Source organism: Cucurbitaria berberidis (genome assembly GCF_010015615.1).
Source record: "Cucurbitaria berberidis CBS 394.84 unplaced genomic scaffold K460scaffold_4, whole genome shotgun sequence".
NCBI classification, from domain to species: Eukaryota; Fungi; Ascomycota; class Dothideomycetes; order Pleosporales; family Cucurbitariaceae; genus Cucurbitaria; species Cucurbitaria berberidis.
Window position 1 is genome coordinate 4,375,032 of NW_024468938.1, and position 18,165 is coordinate 4,393,196.

Genomic DNA, 18,165 nt, shown 5'->3' on the forward strand with positions numbered 1-18,165 from the left:
TCAAGTCTCGCCCGCTGGAGCAGAGCACAACCGCTTCGGGCACCACGACAGGGGTGTCATCCACATCACGCGGGCCTGCCGCCGCCATTTTGGTATGGGAATACAGAGGATCGGATTAGGGATCTACTCTCGGCTGTACGCTGACGCTGGCAATTCTCCAGTCGCTCTGCATTAGGCTTTAGCCACTGCACCATCCCCAGGGTCCCCAGCGGCCACTCCAGCGCTGCCTCGACGTCTCAGCAGACGTCGTCGACTCGTTGCGACCGCACCTCTGCTACTCGCTCAGCAGCCATTCTTCCTCGACTTCTTATCGCGCATCGGTCTGCAGCCCTCAACATGGACGCCACTAGGTACATTCCAGCTGCTGTCACTCTCTCACGACCCTCTCCACCGCCGACTGCATCTTGATGTACCTCTGCCGCAATAGGGCACTATTAAATTTATCGACAGGCGCCCCTGGTCTACCACACGCCTGAAATGAAATCTTGAAATTGAAAAAACCAAGCACACAACACCACAAATATTCACCGTGTTCCTAGCTCAAGACTAACTCCTTCGTGGCCCCGCCCCACCCTGTCCGGGCGCCACTTCGTTCGGGATGGCGACCTCGGCCTTCCAAGGTTGTTCGTTGGCTCTCTCTCTTCAAGGCCCTGGGTTGGCGGCCTCACCTTGAATCCTTGCCGCACACCACCTGCTCGAAGCAGAGCCGCCCTGGGTGCACAACATGACTGCAGGACGCCGCTGTGACCATGTCCTCTGGATTCCGCTCTGTTGCACGTGAAGGCGACCACCCGGGAGTGTGCCGATGCTAAACAAGAACCATCGCCGAGCTTCCTGGCGGCAGGCCAAAGTCGCAACGTTACTCGCAACTGCGCCTGTCGTCTGTACCGGCAAGGTTGCGTCACTGTCACACGAGGTGTCCCAAGATCATTCCTTCGTTCAATATGAAGGAGGCCATATCCCGTGTACACACCTGACGCAGATACGCGTCCCACATTCGAAAGTCTCGACCGCAGCAACAACACCTGTCCAATCTCGACTTTGATAAGCTCGCTCACTCGAACCAGTCAATGCTAAGTGTTAGTAGTATCTGAACATGGCCAAGTGCCGGCACGAACACGAACGCTCCTCCTGCTGATAACCCCATGATTCTCGTAGCCTACGGTGCACCCGTAATTATACTCTCAGGCTACCCAAACAACAGCCATTGCGAACCTCAAAGCGCCATGTTGCCATCCACCATGTTCACCCCTCAAATTTCCAATTCCGCGATTCTAGATCCGTTTTCAATGGGAGTTACGTCCTACCGCCACGATGCACGTCAGAACCTTTCGCGATGCGGATCTGACGCCAGCGCCGTGCAACAACGCACTATACCGGCCTCGCAGCATACGACCTCCTTACCCCTAGCTCTCCTCCCGCCATCTCTAGTCCGACGGCTTGCTTGTTCACTGCAACCACCAGTCACGCCCTCTATATCACGAGCGTTCTTTTCGACCTGGGCTGCTTCATGGCCTATAGCCACAAGCGCAGCCATCGGAATCCTACCTCCAACGGTGACACTACGCAAGATGCCTTAACGGCTCACAACGGTGTGACCGTGCGACCCGCCTGTACGGTCGGCAATTTAGGTCAATGCAGTTGTGTGGCGTACCAGTAACCGATTCATGCCAGGAGCTTCACAAGTGTTCACGGCTAAAACTGCGCTTGGCACTCGGTGGTTTATGAACAGGTGCGCGAAGGTACTTTGGGTGAAATAGTTGTTCCTGTGAAGTATAGAAGTGCTGTTATGCGACCTTTGGCCCCCCATACTGGTGATGACTTATTAGGAACCTAATGCGCGACTAGTGAGAATCTAACAAACACCTGCTAATCTTGGTTCGCTGCCCCGAGTCAGGTAATGGGCTACCGCAAGATAACACCACCGAAATCGCAATACGAATACGAATGCTTTGTGATGCTTACGATGATGAAGTGCAGCTGGAGCGCATCTTCCCCACGCAGTCTTTGTGGTCCTACATACAGTTGACTTGAAGCGAGACTAATCCCATGAAGTTGAACCTAGATCATCGCTGCCTATTTGGGCAATGACGTTGCACAGATCATGTGAAAGCGCGTCGTCAAATTGTGGGGTCAACAGACACCACACGCAGTTCATAAGCCTCTCAAACTTGACATCATATCACAATGCCGCCAAAAAATACAACAGAAAATGCTTCACGGCGAAAGGGCCCCCAGTTCAACCCTCCACGACCTGTAAAGGCACCGACGCAAGCATCGACGACCACGAAACGCGCTCCTGCAGCAGCACCATCGCGTACAGCCGGTGCCGCGAAGAAGTCGAAAGCCTCTGCCGCACAGCCAGTAGCCACGATAATCTCCTCATCCGAAGATGAACAAGAGGACGTGCAGGAGGCGGACGATAGCGATGATCTGATGGAAGACGCGCCCATACGCGACAACACAAGGCCTGCTACCAACCTTGCGCCCATAGCGCCTCCCATACCCGCGCCCTTGCTCGCACGACTGCTCTATGAGAATTTCGAGGATCCGAATACACAAATACAAAAGGGTGCGATGAATTTGGTGGGCAAGTACATGGAGATCTTCGTCCGCGAGGCGTTTGCGCGGGCAAAGAATGAGCGGCAAAGTTCTGTCAAGGGAGGAGGCATATCAGATGGGTTCCTGCAAGTTGAGGATCTTGAGAAGCTCGCGCCGCAGTTGGTGTTGGATTTTTAAGCCGGGGCTGGTGCGGCATGCTGAAAGATAGTGGGCTTGGAATAGAGACTCGATCGTTGCATCGACTACAGCGGTGGTCTGAAGACATGCTAGAAACATTTCAAGGCATGTAAATGAGTCATTGATTCACTCTTCGCGAGTTCATCACTCACACGTGGCATCTGTTTTGGAACATTGAATGCAGTGTCTGTGCCGCACCTGATTTGGGTGACGGTGACTAGGCAAAGGACGCGCCCATGTGAAATGTTGCAGGCCCTGTCGTCCAAGAGGTGGCGGAAACAGGGCGAAACATACAGGCGGAACAGGAGAGTATGTGAGTCTGGCGGAAGGTAGTCATCTTAGGCCGAATGAAGGACACATCGCTTCTGACGCGTTTGGGACAACAACGGTGATGCATCGCCGCCAAGGTCGCCTTACACCATGGTTGGTACGGCATGGACATCAAATCTAACAGGCAATCTTTAATTTCGCGAACAAAGTTTCCGGAGTGTTTGCCCTGGCCGGTTTGCTGGTAGCCGAGGCTTGGTGCGGAAGGCGACAACTTGAAGCAGGCCTCAAACGCGGACGGAACATGCAGCGCGTCGCAACTTCAACACCCAAACCGAGCCTTGCAACAACACTACAACTGTCCACTTTGCAACATACCTCGACAGTAACATCGCGCTGATTTTCTCGCTGTACTAAGTTGCAATCTGCGTGTTTTCTGCTACATTTTGAATGTAGTTTCTCAAGGTTCTGAGTTGTGCAGCGCAACGGACGATTCCTCATCGATGTTCGCCTTCAGCCTCATGTCCCAGGGGTCTTCAACCGAGCACGAGGCTGAAGCACCACCAGCTTCCAACACGTCGCACATCACAATCCTTGTATCGGAATAGCAACTAACCGTTACGCACTCACCGGGGCTAAGCCCAACCACGTAGCTGTTTTTCATGCCTTAAGATGGCCTATAGCCACCCGTCAGGCTCACTTTTCTCTTCCCCATCTTACGTTCTGCTGCTGTTGCCTTTTCCTCGCATCTTTCTTTCAGTTTCATACCTCACGGTCATTCTCTTCTTAATATCTGGCTAGTCCAGCAAAGTCTTCTTAGAGCGCCAGTCGCCTATATCCACTCTCTTGACGAGATCATCAGATATTTAATTCTTTCGACTCAGGTTATTTCCAGAAAAACGCAGCAGCAAATATGTACTTCTCAAGATCGGTCATCGTGTCAGCCCTGCTGGGCTTCGCGGCAGCAACAAAGCATTCGCAGTCGATTGCAGCATCGGAAGCACTCCTCGCCTCATCTACAAGATCATCGTCGGGCAGTATGTCGACAGGGTCGCGACCGTCCAACTCAGCAGCTGGCATGGTAAACACACACATCATCCAAGTCGGTGGCCCCAACGGATCGCTGGCCTTCTATCCGAACTCGATCAAGGCGGCACCAGGAGATCTTGTGCAGTTTCAATTCCACCCAAAGGTATGTTCTATTCTATTCGCGTGCCCCATGTAGTATGTTCAGTGGACTAATCGCGTACGAATAGAACCACTCCGTCGTCCAATCTACCTTCGACAACCCTTGCGTCCCTATCCAGAACATACAAGCCAACAAGACCGACGCTTTCTTCTCGGGATTCATGCCCTCCAATGCTTCCACCGCCGCAGCATCGAAGGCTCTGACATACACGATTCGTGTCACGGATACAAAGCCCGTTTGGTTTTACTGTTCGCAGGGAAAGCATTGCCAGGCTGGTATGGTTGGTGCCATTAATGCGTAAGACACCCCTTCTAGATTCTTTTATCTCCAAGGCAGGATAGTTTGAATAGTATGCTAACACAGTGACAGGCCGGCATCCGGTAACCGCACTATGCAAGCATTCATCGGTCTCGCTGCCGCCGCAAAAGATAACCTAAGCCCCGGTCAGGCAGCTGGTTCCAGCTCAGGCGGAAACACTCCGCCCTCACCCTCAAGCGGTTCGGGCGCCTCTCCTGGCAACGCTGACACCTCGGGTAGTGCTGGTGCAGGTGGTGCAGGCGCAGGTGCAGGTGCAGCGAGCAGCACTGGTGCCAGCCCAGCCCAGCAGACTACCAATGCTGCTCCGGGTCTCAGCTCGCAGTCGTTCCTTGGCCTCGGTGTAGCTGTTGCTGCTGCATTCGTCATGCTGTGAACTGGAGAGGCGATGTTCCTTTTGTTTTAATTAAAGATGGGTGATGGGTGATGAGGGGATGCTGGATATACCTGTGGTGATACCATTCTTCTGACGGCTGAGCTGGCTTGAGTGAAGAGCTTCTTGTTTTGGGTTGCGTTTCTTATTTGTGGATCCCCGTTCTGAGGACGGCATGGCCGATCAAAGGCCTCTTAGAAAATAATGTCACATTACACATGATGCTTTTTATTATCGACATGTCCATAACGATCCTTGAAGCTTGGTTGTTGCAACGAATGTGCTTACGTGATGGGAACCATGTACCTATCCCCCACACCCCACCCCGTATTGCTTCCTTCTCCAACTTCACGCGCAGCTCCGGACGAACCAAAACCGACTCCAACCCACCACAAAGAATTGTTCCACTATTGAGCTATCAATATTGGAGATATACTGGGAGGATGGTACATTAGGCGATGGCTAGCAGTAATGGGACCAGAAGCAGGCGTTCGACCGAACCCTAGATTCACTCTATGTCTGCGTGGTAATCTCTGGAGTTGCCTTCGCAACGCCAAACCTCGTTCCCAGCACCACGAACTGCGCCGCCACCATGGCGCCCCTCATGGCAAAAGGGTCACTTCCCTCGAAGGCCTTGCCCACGAGCTCACTCGTCTGCGTCCAGTCAAGGAACCCCAGTTGCTCGATGTTTTCTTTGGTGATCAGCTTCTCGAGCAGATCCTTGAATGGTCCATCTGGATAGCGTGTTGGGCCGACGAAAGAATGTTTCTTCCGCTTGTAGATCTCGTCAGGAACGAAAGGCCGCATCGCCTCCTTCAATACATACTTTTCGTTAAAGGTCTTGGCTACCGGGTCATACTTCATCTTCAGGCTCGGTGGGAGGCCATTGGCATACTCAGTAACGTGGTGGTCAAGGAAGGGGGTGCGACTCTCGATCTGGTTGACCATGTCGACATTGTCGCCAACATAGCGCAAGAGGAGGTTCGGGAACGCTGTCTTCGTATGAATATATTGAGCAGTGTGTAGCGGATGCCATTTAGTAGCGATGGCCTCACGGACACAACCATCGAAGCTTTCGACCATCAACGTCTCTTGGTCCGTGTCGGTGTAGCAATCAGTCCAAGATGCCCACTTGGCCGGCGTCAAGGTGGCGAGACGCTTGGTTTGTATACTGCCGTTGAGCATGCGTGAGGTAGACTCCGGGCGCTCTCCTACTTTGCCGCCGAAGTTAAGATCCGGTTTGGCCTCTGCCAATCGAAGCCCTTCTAGCCGATCCGACTCTGGGAAGTCAGACAAAGGCCATGATGGATCGGCCTCCCGGATGGCTTCTGGGGCGTACGACGAATAGCCACCGAAGTGCTCATCGGAACCTTCACCTATACAAGACGTTAGCATGATCCTAAGGTCGGTGAAACGGGGGAATTACCTGTGAGGACAACCTTCAAGCCTTGCTTGTGAGCAATGGCTGCCATAGCCAGTCTCCCGGGGCCATTCGCGTCCGGCATGACTGTCTCGGAGAACCATGCAGCGTCTTCGAAATTCTTTGCCAGTGCCTCATCATCCATCACCACGGGTACGAACTTGACGCCAAGCCAATCTGCGGTGCGCTTCGCAATTTCTGCCACGGTCAGTTTGAGCATGTGATGGCAGACCTCCTGTTAATTACCAGACTCGTCTGCACCACTGTCTTTGTCGAATTGGACACACAAGCAAGTCATTTTGGACAGATCCCTGCTTGCATCATTTCCAAGTTTGGTATGACCCTCCTTGAGGACATGCGCAATCATTCCCGCGATAGCTGAGGAATCGAGACCACCAGAGAGGTAGATACCCACAGGTACGTCAGCGCGAAGACGTAGTCTAACAGATTCAAGCATGCGGTCCTGCACGCCCTTAATCATTTCGCCTTCAGTTCGCGTCTCCCTCACATTCTGGATGCTGTTAGTTCCACTCATCCTCTTTTCGGCCACTCTTCACCTACCTTGTCGGGGTATTCAATGTCCCAATAGGGCTTTTCCTCCACTGGTCCATAGTGCTTGCTGATGAGGTAATGTCCAGGCAAAACCTAAATATTGTAAGCGAGCTGGATTTCGGTTGCGTCGTATGGCTGTCCTCACTTTCCGCACGCCCTTGAACATAGTCCTTCCATCAGTTCTCCACCCATGATCAACCAGAGCCTGTACATCCCATTCCGGCTTCCATCCAAACGCCAAGAAGCTCTTCATCTCCGTGGCTACTAACAACCTCCCTTCCACGACCGTATAATACAATGGTTTAACGCCATATCTGTCGCGTGCGGCGAAGAAGAGCTCGCGTTTAGAGTCCCACAACACAAGGGCAAACTCCCCGCGGAGGTGCGGCATGAGGGAAAGACCATAATGTTGGTACAATGCGAGCGGGATCTCGCAGTCGCTGTGGCCAACGAAGTGGTATTCGGACTTGAGCTCTTCGCGGTAGCGGTCGTGATCGTAGATCTCGCCGTTGACAACAGCGTGGATTCTGTCATTCCTCGAGTGGAAAGGTTGATTGCCAGTGGGAGCAAGGTCTATAATTGAGAGACGAACGTGACCAAGACCTGGAAAGACTGGTCAGCAGAGGAAGGAGATCGTGAGAGGGCAAAGGCGAAGCACTCACCGACACGACCATTCGGGCTGATCCAATCCCCTTCAGCATCTGGACCACGATGCTTGATGATGTTTAGGCCATCCCTAATTTCTTCCTTTAGGGTCTCCCTGCTTGAAGGGTCTCTTCCTTTGAGGAGCAACGATGCGGTTATTCCACACATGATTTCAAACGGTCAAGGTCTTCGTGAGCTCTAGTATGAGGATAAGAAATTTCGATAACTTCGGGTTTACAACGCAAAGCGAGAGGTTGATGTTTGATGTTTACGGGGCCAATTGACAACAATTAGCGAAATCACAACAGACAGCTACCGCGAAACTTCTCGACTAGTGCGTGAGCGTGTCATTCTAGACTATTTCGTTCTACTCACAGGCAAAGATTATCATGCCGTGATTTGAAATGCATAAGCATTGTACCACATAGGTAGTATCTCCGTGGCCCAAAGCTTGGCCGCTTCTGTGGATGTTTACCTCCTTTGTTCGATCTTTCTAACAATAGGATGCTGTGATCCTTCCAAGACCAACTCCGGTATACCGTCAGCCAGAAACACGGGAAAACCTCGTCCATGGTTAGTTGCATAAAGAATGTGACTGCATATCTTTCAGCCCCTGTCAAGAACTGTGGGACAATGGCTTGCTGACTGCCATATGCATGTTCCATCGAATATTATCTTACGTATACGGTCCGCCTCAACTCCGTAACTCTTGCCACTCTCTAATCCGCTCGTTTACTGGTCAGGGCACCGGTGTGGAGTGGAGTAGACTCGTATGGTATAATCCGACCATAGCGACCTCCATATCCACCCGAAGGCGCTTGGAGCTTATGGCTGACACGAGCCCTGGAAAGCGCCCGACATGAGCATCCATTGCATTGCATTGCATACCGGGCGCCTTACCGTGTTCCTTTTCTTCAAACGGCCTGTTGCCTGCCAGTACCTTGCTGTCACGACATCACGATATTACTCCACCAATGTGGATTGCGGGTATTGCCTGGGTTGCGGGTAACTCTCCCAGATGTTGTGCAACATCCATTACAAATCAAAACTCAAAATCTCTGCTGAGTGAGGGGGACTTCGTGGCTGGGTCGAAGGAAGCGCACAGAGAGTTGGTTTTGTGCCATCCCTGACATCGTATTTGGGTCAGGGCGGCGATACACGTGTGAAAGGGCTGACTTTGGAGGTTTTGTAAATGCTCTGGCGGAGAGTCCTCACCTAAGCCAGGTTTCCAATTCAAGCAGAACCTCGAATTCTATGCGTTCTCGTCGAATATTCACACCCATAGTGTGCTATGATTGCGGGCATTAGGCAGTGGGGGTGCGTCGCCCAAGATATTCTACTTGAATATTAAATTAAGCTAACTCTTCGCTTTTATACCATCTAAAGAAGAGCCACAAAGCTCAATACTGAGGTGGCATAATGCTATTTGCGCAGATCTCATGTCCATTCACTCAACCCAAAACATCGGTCCTATCCTTTTCGTCCGTGTTACCCAAGTTCAATCTCCCGTCTGTTTGTATGCCATTTTCCATGTCTCCATATATTCAGGCGTGCGCTTAATCAAATCGCGGCTCTTACGCCGCAACAGCGCCCGAAGGCATCTTCTGGCGGCGGAGGAAGAGCGCGGCAATGGTGCCGAGAGCTGCAGCGGCGTACGCTGGAATGAAACTAGGATTGTCAGCAAGATAGTCTCCGGTAGATTGAAGTTCAACCTACACTTTAGCGAGGCATTTGACAACGACGTTCAGAGCTGCATTACGCTGCTCCTCGCCCAAAGCGCCAAGGTCACCACTCAAACCCCTAAGCGCGCTCTGCAGCTGTTCTCGCGTGCTGTCAACCAGAACCTTGGAAAGGCCGTCCATTGCCTGGTTGACAAAGACAGCGCCGGAGATGGAGAGCGCGAGTGTGACACCGAGCAGTTGAGCAATCATGATGAAGCCCAATCCGTGAGACATATGTTCACGGCTGGTGATGGTCTGAATGACGGCGAAACTGGTCTGGATACCGCAACCAGCTCCAATACCAACGAGAACCTCGTATCCGTAGATGGAACCAGCCGTGGTACCCATGTCGGCAGTGGAAAGCAGGACGCAGCCGATCAGGGAGAGAATACTGCCACCAAGGTACCAGGGCATATAGTAGCCACCTTTGGAGAGGACGGTACTGTTAACAATGATCATCAACGTGATGAGAATGATCAAAGGAAGCAGCCGCACACCAGCATCTAGAGGGCCATCGCCGCGCGTGAACTGGAAGTATGTCGGGATGTAGTAAATCGGGATGAAGGCTGCCGAGTTGAAAGTAGCCGTCAGAATGAACAGAAGCACGGCCTCCTTGTTGTGGAGGAAGACGACAGGGAACAGGCGTCTCTCTTTGGTTGTGAGCAACGCGAGGCCTTGCTGTGCACTAAATGCAACGAACAACACGCCAGCAATGACGAAGAGGGCAATAATTTGGCCACTGCTCCATGCATACAAGACACCGCCAAAATTGATGGCCATGACAAGACAGACGAGGGTTCCGATACTAAGAAGTGTGCCAACGAAGTCGATTTCCCTGAGACGATTGATCACTGTCCTGCCAGGCGCAGGCTGAAATCCAGGGATCAAGAAAATATAGACTGGGGCCATCAGTCCGATGATGCACAAGTTGATGTAGAAGCCCCATCGCCATGTCGCAGATGAGTCGGCGAATGCGCCTCCAATGACAGGTCCGACAACGTTTCCAACGCCAAAGACAAGCCCGACGAGTCCCAGGTACATGGGCCGCTCCGTGGTTGTGGTGTTGACGGAGAGCAGCGTCATGACACCAAGATAGATGCCGATGCCGCCCACACCTGCGATGACACGACCGACGATGAAGGCATCCATGTTCGGTGCCCCACCGCACAGAGCAGATCCACCGCAGAATAGCACGACGAAGAAAATATAGAGCCACTTTGCGTCGAAGAGAGCGTAAATCCTACCGAGTGGAAGCACGACACCAACGCCACCGATTTGGAATGCGACTGAGAGCCATGGGAGTTTGTCCGCGTGCCCGAAAGTTTGTACAATGGCCGGAATGACGTCTGCTGTGATGGTGTTGTCGAGGGCAAAGAGGAAGATGGTGGAAAGAATCGCCGCGATGATCAAGGTCCACTGATCTGGCTGTTAATCGCTATCTTAAAGGTACTTGGATGGGGAGTCGTACTGAAACCAGATTGCGCTGCTTCGCTGGCTCACTTGAAGCAGCCGACTCGGCCTCGCCAGCCTCAGGGTTCGGCGTGTTTGGATCGGAGCCATAAATTGGCGTCTCCTTCTCTGAGTTCGCCATGTCAAAGGTATGAGGATGGAGTCTGGATGGTAGAACGACTTGATTGAATAGAACTACTTGATTGAATGGGACGACTTGATTGAAGCTGAAGTGAACACCTCTTGCACCCCGTCTCGCCCAGCACTGTTCCGCGCGATTTAGTCCGGCAAATAATACTGCGACGTCGATGCTTAGCAATCAATCGTATGCGGCATACGCGATGTGTGGCACAGGAATCTCAGGCTCACCCTTTGTTCAGACCCACTCCTTTGTTTGTTCAGGCCTGCAGTCATGGATTCACCTCATAAAAGATCACATTAGGATCCGTGCCCAGTTTTACGTTACGTTTCCATTGGGGGTGAACTGAGAGTGGAGGGAGTGGAGTGTACAGCTGCAGTATTGCTAATAACAACCTTGGAATAACCCCACGCGAGGGAGGACCCGAGCCGTGGATGTGGATGAGACGAAACAGGCAATCGGCGCTAAGTACTGGCAGGGCAGGGGCGACTGAGCGGGAACTACACAAGAAGCCGGGGAAGAGGGAGATTGGACATGTCCATCCTGCCGAAAAGACAGGATTATTACGCCAGAGCGACGTTGTATAACGCCAGAACGCCACGCCCCACATTCAAGGCTACTAGTAGGGTACTGTTTTAGGGTACTGTTTTAGGGTACTGTTTTAGGGTACTGTTTTAGGGTACTGTTTAAAGCCGACTGGGGTAGTCAAGAACGTAATTGTATCAAAGGACACTGTCGAAATAAGGTAGGTGGCTCGCCTACTAATCGGAGCTACCGGTAGGCGACTGCAGGTGAGCGGGAGCCAAGCCGGGGCCGGGGAAGGTGGACATGTCTATTCTGCCTAAAAGACACAAGTTAACTTCGTATAAGAGCAGAACCTCACACCATCTCACTACTGCGGGTAAATTGCCGCAGGCGGCCGCGCAAACAGACAGGGTACGCACTGTCAGCATCTCACTCAGCGTGAACGCCGTCCTCCTGTCAGCATCATGTGGGTATTGAATCCTGATGGCGTTGCAACATGAGAAAACAATCTAGTGTGTACACAGTAGAGGCCGAAAGGCGAATGCAGTCTCATGCTGCGAGTATCGTCTTATAGCGCATCATGTTGTACGACTGGTTATCCACAACCCCCTCTTAACGTGAAATTTGAATCTATCGAAACCACACTTTCATCAAAAATGCCAGTTCAACACGCAGGCAAGCCCGATGCTATCGAAGACCGCCTTTTCATCAACGGTGAATTCGTGCCTTCTAAATCAGGCAAGAAATTCAATGTCTACAACCCGGCCACCGAAGAGTTGAGTGCGTCAATCTACGAGGCCGACGCAGAAGATGTCGATATTGCCGTTGCTGCCGCAAAGGCAGCCTTCCCAGCCTGGTCTGAGTTGGCCTCGTTGCAGCGTGCTCATTACCTTGAGCAATGGGCCGACAAGATAGAGACGGCTTCCCAGGAGATGTCTTACTTGGATGCGATCAGCATGGGAAAGCCTGCCTACCCAGACCGTGAGTCACAATGCATCGCGCACTCTTATCCAATGTACTGATAGGCGCAGAGCTCGCTCATATGGTGCCGGCCATCATCCGATTCTTTGCCCACAAAGCCCTTGATATCACGGGTGAATCCTCGCTCAACACCGCCAACTTCATTAACATTAGTCTGCGTCAGCCTTATGGCGTTTGCGGGGCCATCGTTCCGTGGAACGCCCCTCTTATGTTTACAGCCTACAAAGTCGCTGCGGCTCTTATCACCGGCAACACCATCGTGCTCAAATCTTCGGAAAAGGCGCCGTTGAGCTGTCTGGTTGCTGCACGCTGTGCCAAGGAAGCCGGCATTCCCGCTGGTGTGGTCAACATTCTCAGCGGCTTTGGTCAGCCCTGCGGAGAAGCTATTGCGAGACACATGGAGATTCGCAAGATTTCATTCACTGGCTCGACCAATACTGGCCGCGCAATCCAGAAGGCTGCTGCTGAAACGAACTTGAAGAGCGTTTCCTTGGAGCTTGGCGGCAAGAGCCCCATTGTCGTCTTCGATGATGCGGTAAGTCATACTTCACATGTCCATAGATATATATGTACGCTGATATTGTCACTGCAGGACTTGTCGAAAGCTGTGCCTGCCTCAGCCATCTCAATTCTCATGAACTCGGGACAGGTCTGCAATGCCAGCTCTCGTGTCTATGTCCATGAGAGCGTTGCCGAAGAGTTCATCAATAGTTTCAAGGCGACCATGAGCCTGATGGGGAAGAGCGGAGACCCCTTGGCAGAAGGCACAATGCGCGGTCCGCAAGTCGACAAGCTGCAGTTTGACCGCATCATGACTTTCCTTGACCAAGCCAAGAAACCAGAGTCCGGCGTGACAGTCGCGCTCGGCGGCAACCGTGAGGGTGACAAGGGTTACTTCATTGAGCCGACTATCCTCACAGCAGTCCCTGAGGACTCGAAACTGGTCAAGGAAGAGATCTTCGGTCCCGTCATGATCGTCAACACCTTCAAAGACGAGGACGAGGCTCTGAAGAAGGCCAATGACACCGAGTATGGGCTCTATGCTAGCGTGTTCACGAAAGACGTTACCCGAGCGATGCGCGTAGCGAAGAAGCTTGAGGCTGGTGCAGTCGCTGTGAATTGTACAAGCCCGACAATGGCTTTCGACATGCCGTTCGGGGGTTGGAAGGGAAGTGGCGAGGGCCGTGAATTCAGCCGTTATGCGACCGACTACTGGACTGAGTTGAAGGCTGTATACATAGCGTTGTGATTTTGGCTTGAACAGTGAGATTTATAGATTAGAGGCTGGATAAAAAACTTAGATGTGCTCTTATGAATCCCCGCTCTGGACTTGAATTGTTCGGGACCCAGTAGTGAAACGTGCTCAACCTTTTCCTGCTCAATCTTAGGCTCACCAACACCATTGAAGAGAAGATCGCGAATCTGAATAGGTCAAACGATTTTATTGAAACTATAAGACTGCGCTTTTATTGGAGGAGCCTGGGTTCCATAAAGCGCTTCAGCGTCTCCTCGTCAATCTTTGCCCTACTAGCCTGGAACTTCGACACGAGACCCTGCAACACTCTCACAAGTACAGGGACAGTATCTTCCACAGAGAGCTCACCAAATCCGTAACGCTCCTCAATCACCCTTAGTTCCTCATCATCTTCCAAGAAGAATCTCAAGTACGTGAACACTGCATCAACGTCCAACTTCGCCTCACCCGCCGCCAACTTTGCTTCAATCTGAGAAGGCGAATCGGTGAGATAGATAGCAGAACTCAAGATAGAAGCAGACATCTTGCCCTCAACACCGCCAAGGGCAGGCAGCAAGCTGGAATACGCGAACGCGGCTGGTGCGAACCCGAGCCCAGCAGCCTTCTTTCTCACCTCGCTGAAGTATCCGTCAATATCGTAAGAGCACGGGATGAGCGCCTGCATCCCTCGCAACTTCTCCACATCATCGCCCAGAATACCTGGAAAAGATGTGGCGAACGTGCCAGCGGACTGCGTCGAACAGCAGTAGAACATGCCCACATTTTCAGCGTCTGTGAAACCAAGAGCATTCTTGATGTCGGATACCCGAATCAGTCGCGCAATGGATACTATGTTGCGGTAGAATGCGCCGCCAACGAAGTCCAGATTTGAGAACATGAACGTGGAAGCCGGGTTGAAGCCGAAGGCCAGAATGTCTTTCGCGTTGTCAGAGGTGTACCGCGCTACGCTCTCAAAGTCAAGCTTTTGCGAATGTAGCAGTTTCATGTCATCGGTCAACATGATGATGAGAGGAACTTGGAAGACATCTTGAAGCCATCTGGAGGTTTATTAGCGCCGTTAGTGAGAATAGAGAGGGTCTGCCGCATACTTGGTAAACTCGAATGGGATGGAGTGCCCAATGTGAAGGCTGTCACTGCTAGGCCCTCGCCCCGTGAAGATGTAGAATGGCTCTTGCTTCTCAGACTTATCAAGGATTTTATCAAGATCTCGATGGCAGGAAACAATGCCTCTGCGAAGGTAGCGATGCGGCTTTTGTCCCGTGACACTTTCGAAGCGTTCCAGGAAGCGTTGGTCCACGCTGGTTGCATTTGTTGTTTCAATAAACCTGTTCAGGGCAACATCTGAAGCCAAGTTCTTAGGTTCGAAAATGCTTAGACCAGTCATCTGCGCTACAGGTGGTGCGTGGGTTACGTTCGTGGCTGCCATTGCAGATAGGAGGGACGGTACCTGGTGCGAAAACGAAGCAAACTGGGCTCTCAGCATGAAAGCAGCTGCCAGACCAAACCGCCCGAAGAGATGTGTGTGCTTAATTCCGATTTATCCCGATATTGAGTAATGTCGTCTGACGCAAATATCCCGCGAGATGACATGTTTCCAACGTGTGTCGGAGTTAGCAACAGATCCATCTTCTTCACATCACGATATCACGACATACCAAGGCGTACATGGGCTTACACGGGGTTACACGGGGTTACACGGGGTTATATGCTTCGTCCGGTCAGCGTAGGAATGGATCCCGGTCAGAATACTCCGGTCCTACGCTAATTTAGTTCGCATATGCAATGTGCATATCTAATTCACCTTTACTCTTCTGCGGAGTCATAGACCAGGGTTGGTGCCCGAAGGATTTCCGACTTGCGACCGGATCAGTCGTACCTAGGTGCACCGGTAGATTCTCGAAGAACTCGCGCACATGTCGCGTTAGGGCTTCCGTAAGCTAGTAGACATTATGTATGGGATGATCGGTGACTTGGAAGTGCTATAGCCTTCGTCGATCTTCTTGACCGGGCATGGTATTGGTCTCACCGCACGTACTTTGTGATTTCTACAATTTGGTAGCTTCAAAGTAATCACCAAGCCGCTCCATCAAGACTTAACTCGTCATGTCGCAGGCGAAAGCGCATCCTGCCGCAGATTTCAAACCTTCACTCCCACTTTCAAATTGCCAGACTTCATATTGGTCCCGGACGACTGAATCGTTCCGCTATTTGCACCATAATTCCACCTCCGCCGTCCCTGAATCTGTCCAATACGTGATCATTGGATCTGGTATCTCTGGTGCGCTTTCAGCTTTCAAACTCGTCGAAGCAGGTGTTAGTCCAGCAGAAATTCTCGTGCTGGAAGCTCGCGAAGCTGTTTCCGGATCCAGTGGTCGAAATGCTGGACACTGTCGACCTGATGCCTTCAGAAGTTTTGCCGGATATGCGGCCGCGCACGGCAAGGAGCAAGCGTTGCAGATTGTAGAAACCGAAAACCGCGTATTGAAGGCGGTGGACGCTTTTGTAACAGAGAACGAGATAGCCTGCGAATTTCGGATGAAAGCAACCTACGATGTCAACTTCTCTGAAGAGGTCGCAGCAGATGAAGCAAAGAATATCAAGCAGTACACAGAAGCCGGAGGTAGTATGGAGGGTATCCGATACTACACGGACGAGGAAGCACGAGCAAAGACTGGCTTTGCGAACGCGATCGATGCGTATGAATGGCAAGCTGCATCGATCCATCCTGCAAAGCTGACACACTGGCTACTGTCCAGTGTAATTGGGGCAGGCGTCAAGTTCTGGACTCATTGTCCAGCAACTGCCGTCAGTCTAGCAGAGGGAAACTCGTGGGTCGTTTCTACACCCCGAGGACAAGTACATACGAGGATTGTTATCCATGCGACAAACGCCTACGCAGGACTACTCTTACCACAGCTCTCTGGACCTCTATTGACACCCGTCAAAGTGCAAGTACAGTCCTTCGATCCGCCTAGCCAGCGAGCGGAAGGGGCTCAGATCAATGCAACGTACGCTTTGCGGTATAGCATGCAGTCTTTCTACGCAGCTATTCAAACTGAGGACGCATCAGTCGTGTTTTGCATCGCCAGACCGAGCGGAATCGGCGTAGATGAGAGCTCGTACGAGCCCTCACTCGCAAAAGAAGCTTATGCCAAATTTGCAGAGCTTTTCCCCGAGGCATCGCACGCGCGAAAGATTGAAAACGGAGTGGACTTGGAGCAGGCATGGACCGGCTTACTTGCATTCACTCCCGACAAGGTGCCGTACGTTGGTGCGATCCCTGAGCTCCCGGGACAGTACATCTGTGCTGGTTTCAATGGCCACGGAATGGCCAACATCTTCGCTTGTGCGCCAGGCATGGTGAAGCTGATATTGGGCGGTACGTGGGAGGAAACTGCGCTTCCAGAATGCTACCAGTACAGAACACCTGGGCAGAACGGGCGCGGATGAATAGCTTCCGCTTGGCGCCTCGGCCCGTCCCCGTCGCCAGCGCTAAGCTATTTACGGAAGATCAGGCTAAGCGAAGCCGCAATGCCTGCAGATTTACGTGCAGCCGCGAGAGAGGAGAGTGCGATGCAAGAATACAGCCCTGCAGCTGTTCCTTTATTCCAGTAGTATTAGAAGATCGTTAGCAATTCTCAATTCAAGTTGTGTCAATAAGCTTGGTAAATACGGACCACTACTTCGTAGCGGGCTGTAGCGTGCCGGTTTTCTAATCTATCACGTGACGCTCACACATAACGACGTATCGCAGCTTCAAATGTTTGGGGATACACCAACACGTAGCTGCAGTGTGGCCTGGACGGAAAAAGCATGTCTACCACAGATCTCACTTCCAATCTTTGTGAAGATGGCCGCGTGCATCCCACGCGCCGAGCACGACAACGTAGCTTCAGGTTATGCTCCTAACTGCAGCCCGCCTCAATCAATAATGTGGCGTCCATCTTGAGGGAAGTATGACATCCATTTACTTGTTTGAGCTAGTCACAGTACCTAGGGCTTAGGTGAGTACCTAGGTACTGCGTCCTTCGAAGTTGGAGGCGTACCGCACAGCATCCATAGAGCCCCATGTAGTATACCTATCCCTAAGCACACGTACGTCCGAAGTGCATCATCTCTAGCCGAGACATCCTCAATCCTAAATCTTCGGTTTGCCACCATCTGACACCGCGCTGAGCTATTTTTTATTCGTATAGGAAGTCGCCATGGTGTTCTGGACTTTCGACCCTACACTTTTGCTGTACGAAGGAACTCGTATTTTCGGAGTTAACGCTCGGACTGGATTTTGGTTGGATATCAAGCCTGAAAGTTGACTCAGAAAATACGAGTTCCTTGGTATTGCACTGGGGCCTGAAGTTTTGACTTCTACTCAGATATGCAGGTCCCCTAATCCTCTGCGAGCTGTTGAACATGGTTGAAACATCATCGAAGCCCGTTGCGAAATTGCGCAATTACTACTATTACAAGTAGAAATGACCCAGATGATCAGGTCCAGTGAGCCAGAAATCATTGGTCTTACATATCCAAACACCATGTTCACAACACATAGCCCTGCAGTCTCCTTTCCCCTAAAACTGTCGTTTGGGTCTTCTTTC

General features: G+C 51.8%; 7 protein-coding genes across 7 annotated transcripts; 4 read left to right on the plus strand and 3 right to left on the minus strand.

Moving 5' to 3' along the window:
- Nucleotides 1–2,187: 2,187 nt before the first annotated feature.
- K460DRAFT_287017 (uncharacterized protein) lies at nucleotides 2,188–2,739 on the plus strand (the record flags this gene model as incomplete). The annotated part of the gene is made up of 1 exon (XM_040928940.1): nucleotides 2,188–2,739. One exon carries the CDS (start codon nucleotides 2,188–2,190, stop codon nucleotides 2,737–2,739), a length of 552 nt encoding a protein of 183 aa, XP_040786847.1.
- A 1,180-nt stretch (nucleotides 2,740–3,919) lies between these two features.
- Nucleotides 3,920–4,886, plus strand: K460DRAFT_290961 (Cupredoxin; the record flags this gene model as incomplete). Its single annotated transcript, XM_040929245.1, has 3 exons — nucleotides 3,920–4,198; nucleotides 4,263–4,492; nucleotides 4,565–4,886. The coding sequence occupies 3 exons, from the start codon at nucleotides 3,920–3,922 to the stop codon at nucleotides 4,884–4,886; spliced, it is 831 nt and encodes a 276-aa protein (XP_040786848.1).
- Nucleotides 4,887–5,385: 499 nt separating this feature from the next.
- K460DRAFT_343456 (asparagine synthase) lies at nucleotides 5,386–7,820 on the minus strand. The gene is made up of 6 exons (XM_040931221.1): nucleotides 7,518–7,820; nucleotides 7,001–7,458; nucleotides 6,865–6,948; nucleotides 6,550–6,841; nucleotides 6,310–6,501; nucleotides 5,386–6,259 (listed from the first exon to the last, which is right to left on the minus strand). Exons 1-6 carry the CDS (start codon nucleotides 7,666–7,668, stop codon nucleotides 5,397–5,399), a joined length of 2,040 nt encoding a protein of 679 aa, XP_040786849.1. The 5' UTR covers nucleotides 7,669–7,820; the 3' UTR covers nucleotides 5,386–5,396.
- Nucleotides 7,821–8,981: 1,161 nt separating this feature from the next.
- Nucleotides 8,982–10,812, minus strand: K460DRAFT_388142 (MFS general substrate transporter; the record flags this gene model as incomplete). The annotated part of the gene is made up of 4 exons (XM_040935675.1): nucleotides 8,982–9,168; nucleotides 9,217–9,497; nucleotides 9,528–10,637; nucleotides 10,690–10,812. 4 exons carry the CDS (start codon nucleotides 10,810–10,812, stop codon nucleotides 9,075–9,077), a joined length of 1,608 nt encoding a protein of 535 aa, XP_040786850.1. The 3' UTR covers nucleotides 8,982–9,074.
- A 1,168-nt stretch (nucleotides 10,813–11,980) lies between these two features.
- On the plus strand, nucleotides 11,981–13,605 carry K460DRAFT_343461 (aldehyde dehydrogenase). The gene is made up of 3 exons (XM_040931222.1): nucleotides 11,981–12,315; nucleotides 12,366–12,850; nucleotides 12,908–13,605. The coding sequence occupies exons 1-3, from the start codon at nucleotides 11,991–11,993 to the stop codon at nucleotides 13,562–13,564; spliced, it is 1,467 nt and encodes a 488-aa protein (XP_040786851.1). The 5' UTR covers nucleotides 11,981–11,990; the 3' UTR covers nucleotides 13,565–13,605.
- A 176-nt stretch (nucleotides 13,606–13,781) lies between these two features.
- Nucleotides 13,782–14,954, minus strand: K460DRAFT_289516 (tryptophanyl-tRNA synthetase; the record flags this gene model as incomplete). Its single annotated transcript, XM_040929126.1, has 2 exons — nucleotides 13,782–14,607; nucleotides 14,659–14,954. 2 exons carry the CDS (start codon nucleotides 14,952–14,954, stop codon nucleotides 13,782–13,784), a joined length of 1,122 nt encoding a protein of 373 aa, XP_040786852.1.
- A 618-nt stretch (nucleotides 14,955–15,572) lies between these two features.
- K460DRAFT_369155 (FAD dependent oxidoreductase) lies at nucleotides 15,573–17,218 on the plus strand. The gene has a single exon (XM_040933907.1). It carries the CDS (start codon nucleotides 15,674–15,676, stop codon nucleotides 17,018–17,020), a length of 1,347 nt encoding a protein of 448 aa, XP_040786853.1. The 5' UTR covers nucleotides 15,573–15,673; the 3' UTR covers nucleotides 17,021–17,218.
- Nucleotides 17,219–18,165: the final 947 nt, after the last annotated feature.